The following is a 17432-nucleotide window of genomic DNA, read 5'->3' on the forward strand; positions in this document are numbered from 1 at the left end:
TTGTTGGTATCAGGACTCCTTTATATTCTTAGATGTTATTAAGGATCACAAATAACTTCGATTTATGTGGGCTTTATCTAACAATACTTTTCACATTAGAAATTAAAACAGAAAAATTTTTTAAATATTTATGAGTTCATTTAAAAATAACAAACCCATTACGTAATAAAGTATTTTTATGAAAATAACTATTTTCTAAAACAAAAAAAACCAGCTTGAAGAGTGGCACTGTTTTAAATTTTTGCCAATCTCTGCCTGGTTTAATAGAAAAGAGTCTGATTCTCATATCTGGTTCAGCATTTGATCTGTTGTAATATGTTGTTTGGTTTAAGTACATGAAGACTATGTGGTTTCACACACATAAATACTTGGAAAAGGAGATGTATTTTAATAACCTTTCCAGATAATCATGGACATTCTTCATGATACTTCAACAAAACTTAAATGGTAGTTCCTAAAGGTAATTAACTTTTCATACTACGTACTATGGTAGCTTAAAATCCACTAGTCTATCAGGCATTTGGAACAGACAGTTTACCCAGGCATAATTTGGTAACATCATGCATTGGTCATTTAGAAAATACTCTCACGAGCTGGGCACGGCAGCTTAGTCCTGTAATCCCAGCTACTCAGGAGGTCAAGGCGGGAAGACTGCTTGAGCCCAGAAGAGCTCGAGACCAGCCTGGGCAACACAGTGAGACCTCATCTCTACCAAAAAAAAGTTTTAAATGAGGTGGGAGGATCGCTTAATCCCAGGGGATAGAGGCTGCAATGAGCCATGATGGCACCACTGCACTCCCACCCGAGTGACAGAGCAAGACCCTGCTCCAAACACAAACAAAAAATAGAAAATACTCTCACTGAGTTACACCAATCTTCCAAATGTTGGCATATTTCATGACAAAATATCAAAGTCTATATTAATTAATATCACCACTGATCTCATTTAAAAGGCCTGTAAGTACTGGGAAATTATCACACTGATGGATACAAGTATTCTAAAATTCCAATTTTCACGTAGAAAGCTCAAATTCTATCACAGGCAACAAATCTTGTCATTCACTTTTTAGAAAATGTCTGCCAAATACATAAAGTAATTATTGTTTGGCATTCATTATAGAAAAAAAAAAAAAGTTGCATGAAAAAGCTGGTAGTACAGCATGCAAATCAAACTATCACTAAAATGTTTTACCTTAAGGCCATGATGTATTATAGCAGGTAGTGGAAGTGCTTTCAAAGTGTATTTCCTATCGTATCACACAGAATGTAAACAAGGCACATGTTCAAGAATCAAAGACTTAATATAATTAACCATTCTAAATTTCAAGGACCTTCTTAAGTGAAACTGGCCTTTTTTTTTTTTTTTAATGCCAGGTGCATGGCATTGGAGAATACAATGGTTACTAATGCAATTTGATGCCTTGGTTTGATGTATGGTAAGTGCCAGCCATTTTCAACAGTAAGCTGCGGCAAGCTTGTACAAGCTCCTGAGAGTGACTGCTAGATCTTCGAGAATTTTGAGAGCTGGCTCACATCATATTGGTAGTTTGAAACTGGACATAGTGAGAGTATTTCAACCAATGAAATCTGCAAACACTACAAATGAGGGGCTTTTTTCTCCTTTTCTAGGAGAGCTTCACCAGCCGTTGCACTTGCATCATTAGCCTAAAATTAAATGCCTTAGGATGTCTGAAAAGGGCTTGGAAACAGAGTCTGCTGATCACACTTTGAGAACCACAGTTCTGTTCCAAATAGTGATTTGTCCCCCAAAGGCAAAATGGCTCAGCCAAGATACCATAGCAGAGACTGAACTCTTCTGACTGCTGGCCCCTGTGCTTTCAAAGAATCCCAATTCCTTCTGAGAGGCTGTCCAATTCATTTCCTCTACAAGAAGGGAGAAAAAGCCAGAAATGGATGAGAGGGTATCCTGGTAAATAGCAGTACTCATGGGTCACAGTCATTCCCTAGGCACCAAACTGCTTAAGACTCCCAGCTGCACCATGCGAGGAAATGGCATTTTTAGCAAAACTGTCCTGAACAAGATTGCTTTTCAACGTGCAATCTCCGTGCTCAACATGAAGCAAGAGCTGTATTTCTGAACTTCTGTTTTAGAGAATATCAACCTATTCATCGTATGGTTTTCAGCAATAACTGCAGGGGAAGTTGGTGAAATCTCAGATTTTTGCACAAGAGCCCTTCTATGCCCTGCTCCCTTGGAGATGACAGAACACTCCAGTTTAATGGGACTCCATTCAAAGAAAATTCCTGTAGTTTACAAACTGCCCAGAGGCTGTTTAAAATACAGTTATGTTCGTAACAGTGTTAGAAAAATAAAGGGGAAAAAAATCACTTAAGAGAATAATAGCTAATACTGCTAACGTTCTTTGAGTGCAAACTATATATCAGACTGTTAACGTTTTCATTTCATCCTCACAACCACCATAGTTTACAGATGAGCTTCAGACGGTTAATCTGCATAGCCAAGGTTGCCCAAGTGGAGGATACAGGGCTCAGGCAGTCTTAACCCAGAGCCTGCACTCTCCATCTCAACCGAAGGGAGGCTTCTTATAATTACGTGATCTAAAGCGTGATACAGATGAATGCAGAGAAACTTTGATATTGAGATCAATAAATCCAGTCCATGGCTGGCTAAAACAGTCCTAGTATCTGTGTCTAACCAGGAGCTCATGTTAAAGACCTCACTTAATTGTGGGACCACACCTAAAATATACCACAGTGAAATTATAACTCCAAGTATGAAAATGTTCTCACTTTACACAAAAAGCTTTTATTGTGGATTTTTAAAACATACCCTTCTGAGGAAATGAATAACCTAATTTACATTAAAATATGAAACAAAGAAAAGTAACCAAGTCCTGACCCCCTTCTTCTCAGAAAAACAAAGAATAATGAATTCTTTGTTATACAACAATGACCGTACCTTTCCAAAACTATAATCTCTCTGCTTTCAATCACTGTTGACCAAGCAAAACCCTACAGACTGTTTAGAGCTGTCTAACAGCTGCCTCAGTTTGGTATGTGTTTGTTGGTATTGACCCAGGCAGAACCAGAGTGAAAGGAGTGACCCTGTCTCGGAAACTCCAGCCTGGCTCACTCACTCAATTAAAAGATCCGTCAGTAATCACTACTCACACAGACAAGATCAGAAAAAACTGGACCATTCAGCAATGCAAGTAAGAAAATAAGAATATTTTTTCACAACACTCTTTAATCATGAATTATCTGAAGTTCTACTTATCTCTCTAATAATGTTTTTAAAATTAGTCCTCAGGAAAAAAATGACTTCAAAACTGAAAATTTAAAGGCTCCAATCAATTTCCTTTTGCCTCACAGTTTTTCTCTCAACAGATAAAGAAAAATCCATAGTAACAAGATAACATTTCATGCATTTACACATTTCCTCCTATAGACATCTACAGCCTTCAGAAAGTATATTATTTGTAGTCATGCCCATCTGACATTTTCCATTTTACTCAAAAGATTTTATGGTTTGGTATTACAGCAATATACAAATTTGACAGCTTGCAATAGGATCTAGTCCCTGTAGCAAATCATTCTGACAGTTAAGTACTATACAGCTACTAATGTACTATTTTTTTTGCACTACACTTATTTAAAAACCTTACAAAGTTGGAGACATGTGTATGTTGAAATCCTGAAGAACATTATCTTAATGATGTTATATAATTTTATACTGGCAGTATTAAATAATAGGACACCATATATCATACCACAACCATCTCATCTGTAGTATAGTATCTCTTACTCCTCCTTTAGAATAGTTCACTATTCAAAGCACATTTTGTGCACATTAACATTACTGATCACTGTTTAAGCAATAAGTTTTCTCATTATTGTCAATGTTTATTATTTTCTTAGAACTTCTCCGTCTTTAAAAATACCTGAGCCTGTGAATAAATTGGTACATGAGTTAATGTGGAACATAATGACTTTTTCTGATTGCCTTTACAACACCACTTCTTTTCTTTTAGCATGATGAAAGATAATCAATGTCTCTACATTTCCTAAAATGCATTAACAGAGGCCCTGTCAAATACAACCTTGATTCCTTTAGAAAGAAAGCCAAGTTGCTCATGAACATTGCTGTAACATTAACTAAATAGAACTCTGAGTGATCTCACAGCACAAGAGGCAGAGCCCATCTTTATCTCTTAATAATTCTATTTTTAGTATTCAGTACATCTGATAACATGAGTCAAGTTAGCAAGAGAACATGCGCCTTCGTCTAAGAAACAGGAAGCGTGATTGTATTTTTCCCCCTTGATTCAACTCTTGAGATGGAATATCACAGTGAAACTACTCTATTTTCAGAATTGATGTACCTTTCAAAACTATAATCTTTGGCTTTCAGGTTCACTATTATTTGCCTTCAGGTACAAATTTTAAAGTGTACAGAGGCTTCTAAGCAGAATAGTATGGTCTCAGCCAGATACTGAAAGGCTTGTAGCTCAGTCATCATTGCAGTGTAAATTCCTTTTCAAAATAATGTTCTTCATTCAGAGAACACTTGTGCCTGTGCTTCGTGCACTTGTCAAATACAAATCAGAGGTCATCAAGTGCCCAGGGGCAAATTCTGCTATTCCAAAATTCATTTCTCCCTCTATTTGCTTGTAGAAATAGGATTTCAAATGTAAAAATCCTAGAAAGGAATAAAGATACAGAAACCAAAGGCACCATGCTACACCACTGTGAGGACAGATGCATTTGTGACCAATGAACGAGGCCAAGTTTTTTGTTTTTGTTTGTTTTTTGAGAGGGACTCTCGCTCTGTCGCCAGGATGGAATACAGCGGCACGATATCGGTTCATTGCAACTTCCGCCACCCGGGTTCAAGCAATTCTCCTGCCTCAGGCTCCCGAGTAGCTGGGACTACAAGCAAGCACCACGCACACCTGGCTACTTTTTGTATTTTTAGTAGAGATGGGGTTTCACCATGTCGGCCAGGCTGGTCTCAATGCCAAGTTTTTTTATGCAATGACAGCAATCAAAACAGACATCCACTGCACTGAAAGATGTGATTTAATATTTAAATATTCATACAACAGCCTATTTGAAAACTTTATCTCCAAATAGAGTATTTAAAACTAATGGTTGCATTTAGGGTCTGCTACAACTTCCTAAGATTTCTTAAAGCCCACAAACCTGCTTTGCTAGCTTACTTACAAAAATACCACAGATCTTTAATTAATTTAAGCTGCAGGAAATGATCAATGTATACAATAAACATTGATGGTAAACATACAGCAACTACCAGAAATCAATACTATATTTTTATTCCTTTTGCTAGATTTTTTAAATGTCCTTCCCTTAAATTTTATAATGAAATCTAAGATTTTTACGGTGATCTGCTTCCAAACCCTACCGCCTTCTTCCTTCTGTGTGATCATACTACAAAAACATCATTTGTTATCTCTAAAGTCCCATCCTTAATTCTTCTTCCTGATCATTTTTAAATTGTAAAAACAAAATAGGCCATTCTGTCTTAATGTGTGTTTTATACATCTCGACGTTTCTTTGTTTTTGTCTGTGCACAATTTTGCTCTTCTTCCAGAGATTCAGTTATGACTATGGCCAATCAATCATACTAGTAGAGAAAACAAAAGACAGAAAGAAGAAAAGGAAAAAATTCTGAATAAATTCTAAATCTATACCACCTGGGGTTAATTCTTTTCTTTCAAGTCCTCCAAGTGCCTCAGGCACACCAATCACCTGTGACTTCACACAAATCCCTAGACGGGCTATCCCTGAAGCACACTTACATGGGAAGAAGGAAATGTCCTCAGCAGCCTCCTATTGTACTAGGAAGTGCCAATCCTCGCATATTCTTTTGGTGAACAGAGAAGGTGCTGCAGGGCACAGGGAAGGGGTTTGCAGTAATAGGACTTGCCTTAAGGATTACTTTTCCCATACAGTGAAGTCATTCAGAAGCAAAGCGATTTATTCTAACGGGCAGGTAATAAAAATACTAAGTAATATAAAACCTGCATTAAATATCAGAAGAATCCTGAAGCTGACAGGGAAACTGGTTCTTCCTTTAGGATTGGTTCTTCCTTTAGGAAAACACATATTAAGACAGAATGGCCTATTTTGTTTTTACAATTTAAAAATGATCAGGAAGAAGAATTAAGGATGGGACTTTAGAGATAACAAATGATGTTTTTGTTGTTTGATCACACAGAAGGAAGAAGGTGGTAGGGTTTGGAAGCAGATCACCGTAAAAAGCTTAGATTTCATTATAAAATTTAAGGGAAGGTCATTTAAGGATATGACAGTCCTTAGCCCATTCAGCTAACTTTTCATTTCTTAAGATTTGTTAACATTTTTATTTCTTCCCTGTAACAGGATGACTCTACTTAACAACCTGGTAGTTTTGGATAGCAACCTGTAGCATTTTTTTAGCTGGGCAGCAATTACTTTAATTACTCCACACAAAAGTGAAATATTGTTAAAGAAAAGGAAAGAAAAAACAAATTTAATTGGATGGAGATCACTACAGCCAAACTTATTTTTCATTAAAATGTTTTAGGTTTTTAAAAGTTAATTATTAAAGTATTTAAAATTGGACACAGAAATACAAGAAAACAGAATGTCTTGAAGATAAGTCTAATGCCATCATTGTTGTCCATTTAATTGTATGATGAACAAAGGCCACACCCGTGACATTATCAAGCAAGGTGGTTGGATGAGCTAAGGATCTCCATGAAGCACACACCATTTTGGGATCAACAAATCCACAGAAGAGCACCAAAAGACTTGTTTTCCATTTGTCGTCATTTTTTAAAAACTGGCCATTATACATAAGAGGAAAAATCTGCTCAAGTAAACAAATCCTTTCCTGTATCCTCCACAAAATTCTCTTTGCACAAATAATTTAACAGAGGAGCTTTTCAAAAGTTGTAGGCTGAAACTCTGAATAAATAAAAGACTAACAACAATGTTACCAAAATATTCAAATATCTCTGCATAAATTCCAGTATTTCATATTCTAGAAAGACTGCTAATAATGAGCATTTTAAAAATAAACAGCCTTCATATATTGGAAGACATTTTAAACTTACGCTTACTCACCAGTCATTCTATTAGCCTCTTGCAGTTACTAGCTTTTACTACTGTTGTTTATTACTTATTCAGAAAAACTCTAACTTGCCCCAAGGGAAAGCAGCTCTTTTTATACAGCTAAATGAAAAACTAAACTAAAAAGCTGTCCTTTGGAATTCAACACTTCGAATGCATCACGAGCAGCACTTTCGATGCCCTACTGCCATCCCTTGGGCTAAAGCACCCCAGTGTACAACAATCTCTCGCTCGTGCTCTCTCTCTGTCTGCAGGTGTGGCCAGAGCCCTGGTGAGGCACTAGAGAAGGGAAGTGGCAGTTTAAGAGCAACGTTAAGAAACTGGTGCAGCAGCACCACCTGGTGGGTACTGAAGAGATGCAGCCCTTGCTGCTGCTTCAGGGATGAACCACTTGTCCACTTGGTTTTCAATCCCCAGCTGACCAAAAGTTCCAAGATCAGAATTTTCAACCAACAAGACGAGTACTGCATGCATGTTTCATAGGCTCTCTGGAGTGCTGCTGGGCTCTACAATTTAATCATATGTCCCCTGTGATGCAGATAAGTTAAGTAATGCCTTGCTTTAGAGCAGTATGCAGAGACGTGTGTGAATTCTCTACTGTTACATTTAAAGGAGAAACCGTTGAAAGGCACAGGCCATTTGTTATTGTCTGCTCACACTTCTCCAGCCACAGTCATTTTAAGCCGGAAGCACAAACAATGAATAATGATATACTGCCTTTTATTCATTTCATAAATACTTACTCAGTGACTACTATGTGCCCATACACATATATCACAGAATTTTAATCTTAGGTGAAACTCTATTAGTATTCAATTTGGTTGTTCAATTTCTACAAGAACAGGTAATGTTAAATTGCTAAATCAGACTATATGATTAATAAGTACATAGTAGCTAATATTCACATGTTACCAGGCTTTATTGCTTTGCTGACGAAAAAGAAATTTCGATTTGAAAAAAGAAAAAAATTCCAGGATTGTTTTTCAAAACATTTAATAATTTCTGTTCTGTCAGTCTTGAATTCAGTTCTTCCAACCAAGATATTCTGTAAAAATGGCAAATATTGAAAATGTTCTCTTTCTGTCTATATCTTCGCTGTAGACCCATGGGTTCTTAAATGAGAGTGATTTTGCCTCCCAGGGGATGGCTGGCAATGCCTGTTTGGTGAAGGATGCTGGAATCCTATGATGCACATGACAGTCCTCCACAACAAAGAATTATCTGCTGTAAAATGTCAATAGTGCCAAGGCTGAGAGAACAAAAACTGTGTCTTATTCAAAAATGTACACTACATGGCAAGATAAGTGATAACTGTTTGGTGAAATAAATTGATTATGATATCTAAACAATTCTTATTATTTTCCAGTTGTATGAACAGGAAGGCAGAGTGGACAGTCGAGTTCAGAAAAGGAATGCCCACAGCTCCAGAAAAAATACTGAAACTGACACTAGCAGACACATATATATTTATGAAATAGGCAGAATAAAATAGCTTACCTGGACTTACTTTGGCCTGGATGAAATACCACACAAAACTACTCTGCTTTCCTGCCGGCCTTAAACTTGTTAGATTACCATTTAAACTTCAGAAGAATGCCTATGTCAGGAAAGTGTACCCTTAACAACATACAGGCAGAGCATCCTATTCCCTGGAAAGGTGTGCTTCATCCCCCACATAAGTAAACTGTATTATTCAAAGCCAGCCTCTCTGAGTCTGATCACCACGGAACGTCAGTGAAGACTGGGGCACAGACGACGGACTGCAGTGGACTCACAAGGATGATGATTCCTTCCTGAGGACTCTTGGTGAAAAGGAATCCAGACTTCTGGTCATTGTCCCTGTCATACAAACTGAGTAATTCTTCCCCCCAACTGAAGTTGCTCCTCGTATTATTATTCTACTAAAGATAACGACTAGAAGCATTTTGATGAGGATCATTCTAAGAAACTTTCCATAAATATAAAATTATATGAAAAATAATCTGGTCTATAGGCTGCTATTTTCATCCAAAAATATTTCACAGATCTCAGTTTGTATCTGTAACCACAGCTCTATGTTATCATTTGAATAGACTTTAGGTGATCCGACATTCAGTTAAGACATGCTCTTCTAAAGGTACCGATCACTTAAGGATGGAAACGTTCCACGAGAAACCTGTGATATGCGCGATCAAGATGAAGCACAGCATTGTGAGGAAAGCGACAAGCTTCACCATTCTAGACATAACAGCCTGACTGTAGATGAAATAATCCTGCTGCCCTTCCCTGCTGTTCTCTCAAAAACCCTCTGGGACTGATGCGGGTAACGTTAAATCTTTAAGGAAGTATTTATGGACCAGAGAAGCCAAGACATAGGCCCGTGGAGGCAGCCTCAAGAGCAGTGACTACTCCCTGTGAGGGTACTGCACTGGTAACAATGCAGACACAAAGGGGATTTTAAAAGGTGGTGGTAGGATTTTGACAAGTATATATTACTTTTATAATCAGGAAAAAAAAAATTGAAATGTTAACATTTGTTAATATTTGTCACACTAAACATTAAATTATTTAACATGTGGTAGTTCAACTGTTTTTTGGATATCATGTCTTACAGTCCTAATTCTTACAAACCTTTTGTTTGTTTTTTGGTGTCTTTTTTTTTTTTTTTTTTTTGGGGGGGGGGTAATCTGGGTATGAGATTTTAAGCTTTCCTATGGAAGTCCAGGAGCTGAAGAATTATACTGCCTTCTTACTTCTTCTGACAGTCACTGTGACCTCTAGAGAGCAATTTAAATGCCCCACTCATTTCCATTTTAGAATACAAAACTTCCAACTACACATGCTGAGCATCCTAAGCCCGACACTCACATCAGCCCACAGCAATCTTCAGTTCCGTGAAAGGCCCACATATTTCCTAGTGAAGTGAAATTCTTGATGGAGGTATGATGGCAAATAACAGTGTTCACTTTCACTTCTCAGAAAACAAAATACAGGAGACTAGATTGTGAGTTCCTGCAAGAGAGGCCCAGAGATGGCACACCCAGCTCCCCACTGGGGAAAAGAACAGTGGGAAAACAAGCAACAGTCAAGAAGAAAGAGTCATAGCGATGGTGCCTGAGATGCAGTACAGTGGAAAGACCTTCAGTGGAAAACAAGGACTCAGGAAATTCTAGAGTTTTAGGTCCACCTGTAAGACGTGCTCCAATACATTAAGGTCATGCAGTTGTACTCTGGGGAATGTTCTAATTAGGTATATGCAATATAAGGGTCTAAACTAAAGATCTATTGGCTCATAATTGAATAAAACTACAAAGTTACTTCAATGTTAAAGACAATAAAGGCCTATATTTTCAATGAAAAATACTCTTAACAGAAACCAACGGGAAGATTTTTACACAGTTTCTGAACAAGTCAGAGAGTTTGGCCTATTAAGTGACTTGTACCTATTCAAGAGTGAGAAAATATTTTCGTAAAAATAAAAGCCTCTTTATTTCTCTGTGTGTCTCTTCTTGGAGAAGAGATAATGAAATTAGGTTAGATACATTTTGCTAGATTAAGACCAACCAAAGAGAGTCAAGTGAGAAAAGTGAGAAAAATCTAAACAATTTAGTTAGATGGCTCAGCTCCAATACTGACAAATCTTACCAGATAACCTATAGTTTGAAAGTTCACATTAATTCAGGAAATGTATTACTACCTTTTTCCTCATTTCAGACAGAATTTGAGGAAGGTTATATGCAGACTTACAATATAACAGGAAAAGATTGTGTAAGAATAAATAAATTTAGGTTAAAGGAAAATAAGGGTAGAAAAGTAAAAGGAAACTAGGAGAAAATATATCTTGGGAATGTGTGCATTAATGGAAAAATTCAAACTTGAAATTAACACTGATTTATGAGGTAAAAAAGAAGCTTTGCCACTCACCAATTTTAACCTCTGTAAAGGTATTCTGCCTACATCTATTTGTGTCCTTTCTGGGACATTAGTGAATCGAACTTCTGGGACCGCAACGGCGCACATGACATGGGCCCACCTACAGGAAAGGAGACATTAAACATAAACAAAAGTTCCCTAAACTTACATACTTCAACTTCGTGATGCCAGTTCTCACAGACGGGAAATACACAGATGAGCAAGAAAGCCAAAAGCCTAAATCCATCATGAACAGATTCTGAACCGTAAACCTCCTGAATGATACCTGGACAGACTCAGTACCACAGCTGCCCAACAACATTGTGCCATGAAGAGCTGGTAAAGGCCCAGGACTCTATCCTATCAAAGTGCATATATTTTTCTACACTTGATCTGCAAAACACTGAAATGTAGGTTTCTTATTTCACGTGATGCTGGAATATGCATGTGCTTAATGTACTTAAGCTAATCAATATGTGCCAAGAGATTAGTTCAATTAATAAAAGGTATGAACTGAGTATAGCATATAACCTTTTTAAATAATACAAATGTCATGAAGCAAACTTGTTCAAGTAGCAAAAGTTCTCCAAAAGAATTAATGCTAATCCTTAATTATATTGTTTCTCACTGCAATCTTACTATAATCAATGAGACCCAGAGACAAAGAGAAATGAAATTTATGTTGTACCCTGGTTTCCTACTTTTTTCACTTTCTGAAAAATGACAACTTCTCATTAATACTATTAAATGTCTCATAAATGTTATATCCCAAAATAAATGTAAAGAATCATGAGGCTTGAAGAGATCTTGAAAGAATTGTCAAATCCATCAACATATTTTTAAGCCAAAGCATATTTACTTCACTCAAACAGCATCGGACTCTATCCTGTCTTTCAAGACCACAGGAAGAGAAAACAAGTATCAACCCCACCAGGGGATTCTTCCACACTGAAATAAATACTATCATTCTATAGAAAACACTATTTCTTTTTGTTGTGGTCCAAGCACAGAAAGAAAACTTCTTATCACCTGTCTTTATACAGGAACCACCTAAACCATCTCACAGTGTGGCATCCAGTGCAATATCCAAGAACTAGTGAAGACTTTTTAGTATAGTGCAAATCATATCAACCAGGACTGTGGAAAAACATCATCTTTCAAAAATTAAGCAAACCCTACAGCTCCTTACAACAAATTTCATTAATGTAATAATGATAAATACCTTCACTCCTCCTTCCCAGCAATCAGAAACATGTGCACATGTAAAGAATTATGCTAACTCCACCATTACATTACACCAGGAGTCCTAACTCCAGTGCCCAGGGGGCCAGGCGGAATGTAAGCAAATACACATATACCAGGAAATCATGGTGAACTGAGGAGTACCTGCCCCACTGCTATCCCAACCTGTTATTACTGCCTTATAGGGATATACAATCATTTGCAATTAAAGATGAAAATCTGGATTTTTAATGTAAAAATCTCTCAATTTAAAAATTTTAGATGCAATTTATAAAATGGTGCATGGGTCCTACAAAACATATCTTGGACCTGAATCTGGCCCTCAAGTGCCAGCCTGCAAAATCTGCCCACGTTATTTTGACATGTCTCTATTCCAGCATACCCTGTAATAATATGCTTTGGCCACATTTTCAATATTAAAACCTGGTCATGAAAAAAAATAAAATCTATGTAGAACAGTCATAAAAACTAGACTGCCTTCCTTTTATGTTCACTTGTGACTCTCTTTCAAGACTCTCTTCATATTCTCCACCTAATCCCTTTAAATCTTAGTATCAATGTTTTCTCTCAATCTTTTCTAATTTAGTACACTTATATTCTTGTTAATTTGCTAATGTAAAAAGTAAATGGTTTTGTTTTATCATCATTGTTATGACTGAATTATCTAAAGATCACAGTTTCACGTTCTTGGGTATGCCCTGTTTTTGTTTGTTTGTTTGTTTGTTTGTTTTTTGAGATGGAGTCTCGCTCTGTCACCCAGGCTGGAGTGTAGTGGCGCAATCTCGGCTCACTGCAAGCTCCGCCTCCCGGGTTCACGCCATTCTCCCGCCTCAGCCTCCGGCCACCACGCCTGGCTGAAGGTATGCCCTGTTTTTAACAGACCAATAGCATTCAACATATTAAACACCAGGATTCTAATGGCACCTGGATGATATGGGCTACCTTCATTTTTGAAACTCCGTAAGTAAAAGAGGGGTTATTTTTCATGGCTTCAAATACAAAGAACAGAAGCGTAACTTGGACTACTCTTGCCCTGCCGAGATGACAGTGCTAACAGTAGAAGTCTCTGAAGCACAGAATTCCAACCTCAGATCTGAGCAGCAAAAGCTTTGAAACCACATGTATAATGAGAGGTAAAGCGAACTGTCATCCAAAGGTTCTAGAATGGAGAAAGAAAAACAATGAAATTCAACACAGTTAATGTATTACTTACTTATTGTTCTTCGTTTGCTTAAGAGCACCTCCTCTCAAATTGCAGAGACAGCATTCCTGGAGGGAAAAGAAAATACCACATGATGACCAGACCCACACAACAAAAGTCATTACCATTCATCTAAATATTCTCAGAAATCCTGATTTTTCATTCTAAAATTAAAACTATCAGGAATTACATGAAGGTCTATCTCTGAGAAGTTCAAAAAGAAAGATAGAGGAAGGGGGAATGGTAAAGGTATGCCCCTCAAATTTCAGGGTGTAAAATTCTCCCAGAGGGAACCATCATGAACCTGGTATCATTTTAAATTGACATTGTCATCAAAGGAAAGCTGTGACACAGAGAACCCAGCAGTCCAGAGAACCTAGTCTGCATACCTAGGTATGTGCAAGAATTCTAGAGCAGAGAATGCACACACACGGTGTAGCCTTGTGCTCTGGGAATTCACTCCGGGATACAGGGCGGCTAAGGGCGGCTAATGAATGTAGTGTGGGCAGGCTTTTTTCTAATACAAGAATAAGCAAGAGGCTATTTTTAAACGATACTCTTTTCACCAAAGTAACACTTGGGCCTCACTCTTTCTGTGGGCAAACAGTGTTAGAAAAAGTGTCCTGATCAACCCCAGCTATCCGGCCCAAGAAAACAGCATCAAGAAACGTTTTGCTTTATCCTTCCCACATAAGCTTATCCTCTCAGCATTCTTATGTGTCTTAGCTTAGAATGTAATTTTCCACTCCAAGATGACTCCAATTGCTACAAATACAGATCTTACTAGTTATTTCTCACTACACTCTCATGAAAAAGACCAGGATAAGGAGGACCAGAGAGCAGTGCACTGCCCTCTCATGACCTAAATTGTTTTTACATTAAATACCAAAGTAAAATTTTTAATTTCAAGCTTGTCCTCACAATTTTCTGCATTAACACATTTTTTAAATCGGAAGAAGTTATTTGGGGTTTTTTCCTCCAAACTTCATATACAAAACCTCTTTACCCTGTCCACTAAAGTGATGTTCCTAAACAAAATTTGACAATTTTGCCTAGCTTTACGAGGAATCCACTTAACTGATCTACCATTAATGAGGTGTGAAACTTCATAGCTTATACTTTTCTGAGGAAAACGATACAAAAACAACTGAAAGAATCATGTATCTATGTAACTTTTGTTAGGCAGTAATAAATGCAAACAACCAGAATTGTCCAACAGGCTTGTGTGTCTGAAAAGTCTCTGTACGTCTATATGAAAATTCCTGGATTCAGAGTAGTAAGAGATACATTGTGTGTATTGATTTGAATCCACTATAAACCCAGCTCGAGGAAATAACAATTCAATGAAGAATTTTCTCTATCCATACCACAAAGCCATATCCTAGAGGCCCTTGGAATAACTGGTTTTGATGAATCATACCAAGAAAGCAAAATTTCACAGTCCAAATACTGAAAATGAGAACTCTGGTAGTTCATTTCATAAGTTCTCAATTTTAGGTATTTTTCCAGTAATTTAACACACTTTCTACAAAGAAAGAGGAGGTGAGAAAGAAAATGAATGAATGAAAAAGGAAACAAAACTTGAGGTCAAGTGCTTTCATTGTACACATGAAGATGTTAGTTTCAAAGTGGGAACGCAGCAAAGAGGTGCGGACTGTGAAGGACTCAGGCTCTAAGAGAATTAGATGTCTGATTAATGAAACTAGCAGTGAGAAGAAGCCTAAAGGGACAAGTTAGGAAAGTTAACTACAGCGCAGCAGCATGGAAGCTGCTCAAAAGCACCTGATTAGGATCATTAACAGGTACACATGTTCTAGAACACCAATCTAATAAGAGGAAAAAGTCCTCTAAAATACAAGGTGTAGGCTCAAGATTTTAAATGGAGTTAAGATGCTCCACCATCACAAGAAGAAACTCATTCTTTCTAGCCTCCCCTCCAAGTCACAGAATCTAATAGACAATTCCAAGTCCTTGGTTCACCTGACCTCTTAGCACCATACAATACTGTTGATTCTTCCTGAAACATTTTCTCCCTGTGGTTTCCATGACCCTTACACTCCTCACTGTCCTCCTGTGCCTCTAGTTGACTCTCAGCTTCCTTTCACAGGCTTCTCTTTCACTATCCTCAAATGCTGGAATTTCTGTAATAACCCCTATTACTTCTCTCTCCACACATGCCTGCTGAGCATCTGATCTACTACCCTGATTCGGATCACTCTCTATAGGCCAATGGCTCACACCTTAATTCCCTGAGGTGTCTGGCTGACGGTGCCACAGGCATCTCAAACACACATGCAAAACTGAACTCTCTTCTTCTCAAGCCTGTACTCCCCCACTGTTTTCCATCAGTGGTGCCCACTATCCATTCTAGCTCATATTGGAAGACATATTTTTCCTCTCATCTTTTAGATCCAATCAACTGAGTTCTGTCAATCCCACCTCCAAATCCACCCTGTTCTCTCCATCATCACTGCCATTCGCTGATAGCCCCAGTATCCTTCACGAGACCTAAACTATTGCAATAGCCACCCAGAGCTACTCTGAACCCCATGAGAGAAGGTTTTTAATGCTTCTCAGTATTTAATATGGCCTCAGATGGCTAGAATCATCAGGTCTTGGTCTTGGCCACCTTCACTGTGTTTAGACGCCTCAAGGACCTCCACGAGGTTCCTTCTGTCCTAAACACTTCAGAGCCAGCCTGTGCCACTCATCAATAAACTAAGCACATTCTTGACATCTCGATCTAAATGTTACTCCCTCAAACAAGAATCCCCAATCCCTTGGCTCAGGTACTTCTATCTCAGGCATTCCCACTGACACTTTCACTGATACTCCCCTTTTATTAGCTTTATTACTCTTGCAACTATTTGTTGCATGCTATCTGCTGCCCTCACTAAACTGTAAACTCACTGAGTGCTATGAGAATATCTGTCAGGTTAATTGCTCTTACTCTATTATGATATCCAATAGAGAGTATACCCTTAATATGAGTTTGTTAAATAAATAACAAAACATGGCAAAACAGGGAAGAGTGAAAATCTTGAAAGTTAACAAAGGATTAATAAAATGCAAAGACCATTTTCACATACTGGGACTTTCTAAGGAAAGTATGCTGCAGGCTTTAGTGAGTTGACAAAGTTATTTTTGCCATGATTTACTTGAGAAATCTTATTTCTTTGTAAAGAACAAAAATATTCATGGCCAGGTACACTCGTAAGTTATTTATATGATATCACAGTTTCTGTTCTCTTCTCCCAATTTTGAAAAAAAAAAAGTAGGAAACAATGAAAGTCATGTCAAGTTACATCATTTGTTTGACTCAATGTCCCTCAGAGGGTCAAACTAGTTGATCTGGTAAAAACATAAAGATGCCAACCTGTCCATTCATTAATTTGTAGTTTCATTATATACCTATGTTTAAAGCCCAGTAGAAAACATACCAGATAAGACAACTTTTAACCTTTCTTTCCTTTTTTAAATAGTACTTTACTGTAAGACAATGTTTAACCTTTCTTTCCTTTTTAAATAGTACTTTACTGTCAGAGAACAAATTGCTATCTCTAAAAATTAACAAGTTAACTCTCACTCAAAAAGCAGCCCAAGTTTTCTTAAGAATCTACAAAGCCTGACACTAGTAAAGGCACTACACAAAACAGAGTAATTGTACCTGTATCATTTTCCTTCAAATCTTTCAATGAAAGAAGTTAAGGAGAAGGTAGGAAAGTTCTAGAGTATCCATCAAGACACTGAGTCATTAAACTTGATATCAAGAATAAAAATTAGAAGAACACAGACATGTATTGAAAGCCTAATGCATTCCAGGTACCATGCCAAAAATTTCATATACTTCACTTCCCTTCTTTAACACAAATTTATTAGGTAATTCATTATTTCACTTAATAAAGAAACTCAGATTCAAAAGATTAAGTGGTATTCCTAAAATCATCCAACCCAAAGGTTATCAAACTTTTTCTGTAAATGA

General features: G+C 37.4%; 1 protein-coding gene across 9 annotated transcripts in view; it reads right to left on the reverse strand.

The window, feature by feature from the left end:
- Window positions 1-17432, reverse strand: part of KDM4C (lysine demethylase 4C) — a 415179-nt gene that overhangs the window by 114633 nt on the left and 283114 nt on the right. For 7 of the 9 annotated variants that reach the window (XM_015117703.3, XM_015117702.3, XM_077966111.1 and 4 more), the window contains 2 exons: window positions 13463-13518; window positions 11020-11128 (listed from right to left, as the gene is read on the reverse strand). In XM_015117703.3, the coding sequence (XP_014973189.3) occupies window positions 11020-11128; window positions 13463-13518 (165 nt within the window). The remainder of the gene's footprint in view (window positions 1-11019; window positions 11129-13462; window positions 13519-17432) is intronic. The other 2 variants (XR_013404839.1, XR_013404840.1) reach the window with 1 other exon arrangement.

This window comes from Macaca mulatta, chromosome 15 (genome assembly GCF_049350105.2).
Source record: "Macaca mulatta isolate MMU2019108-1 chromosome 15, T2T-MMU8v2.0, whole genome shotgun sequence".
Lineage (NCBI taxonomy): Eukaryota > Metazoa > Chordata > Mammalia > Primates > Cercopithecidae > Macaca > Macaca mulatta.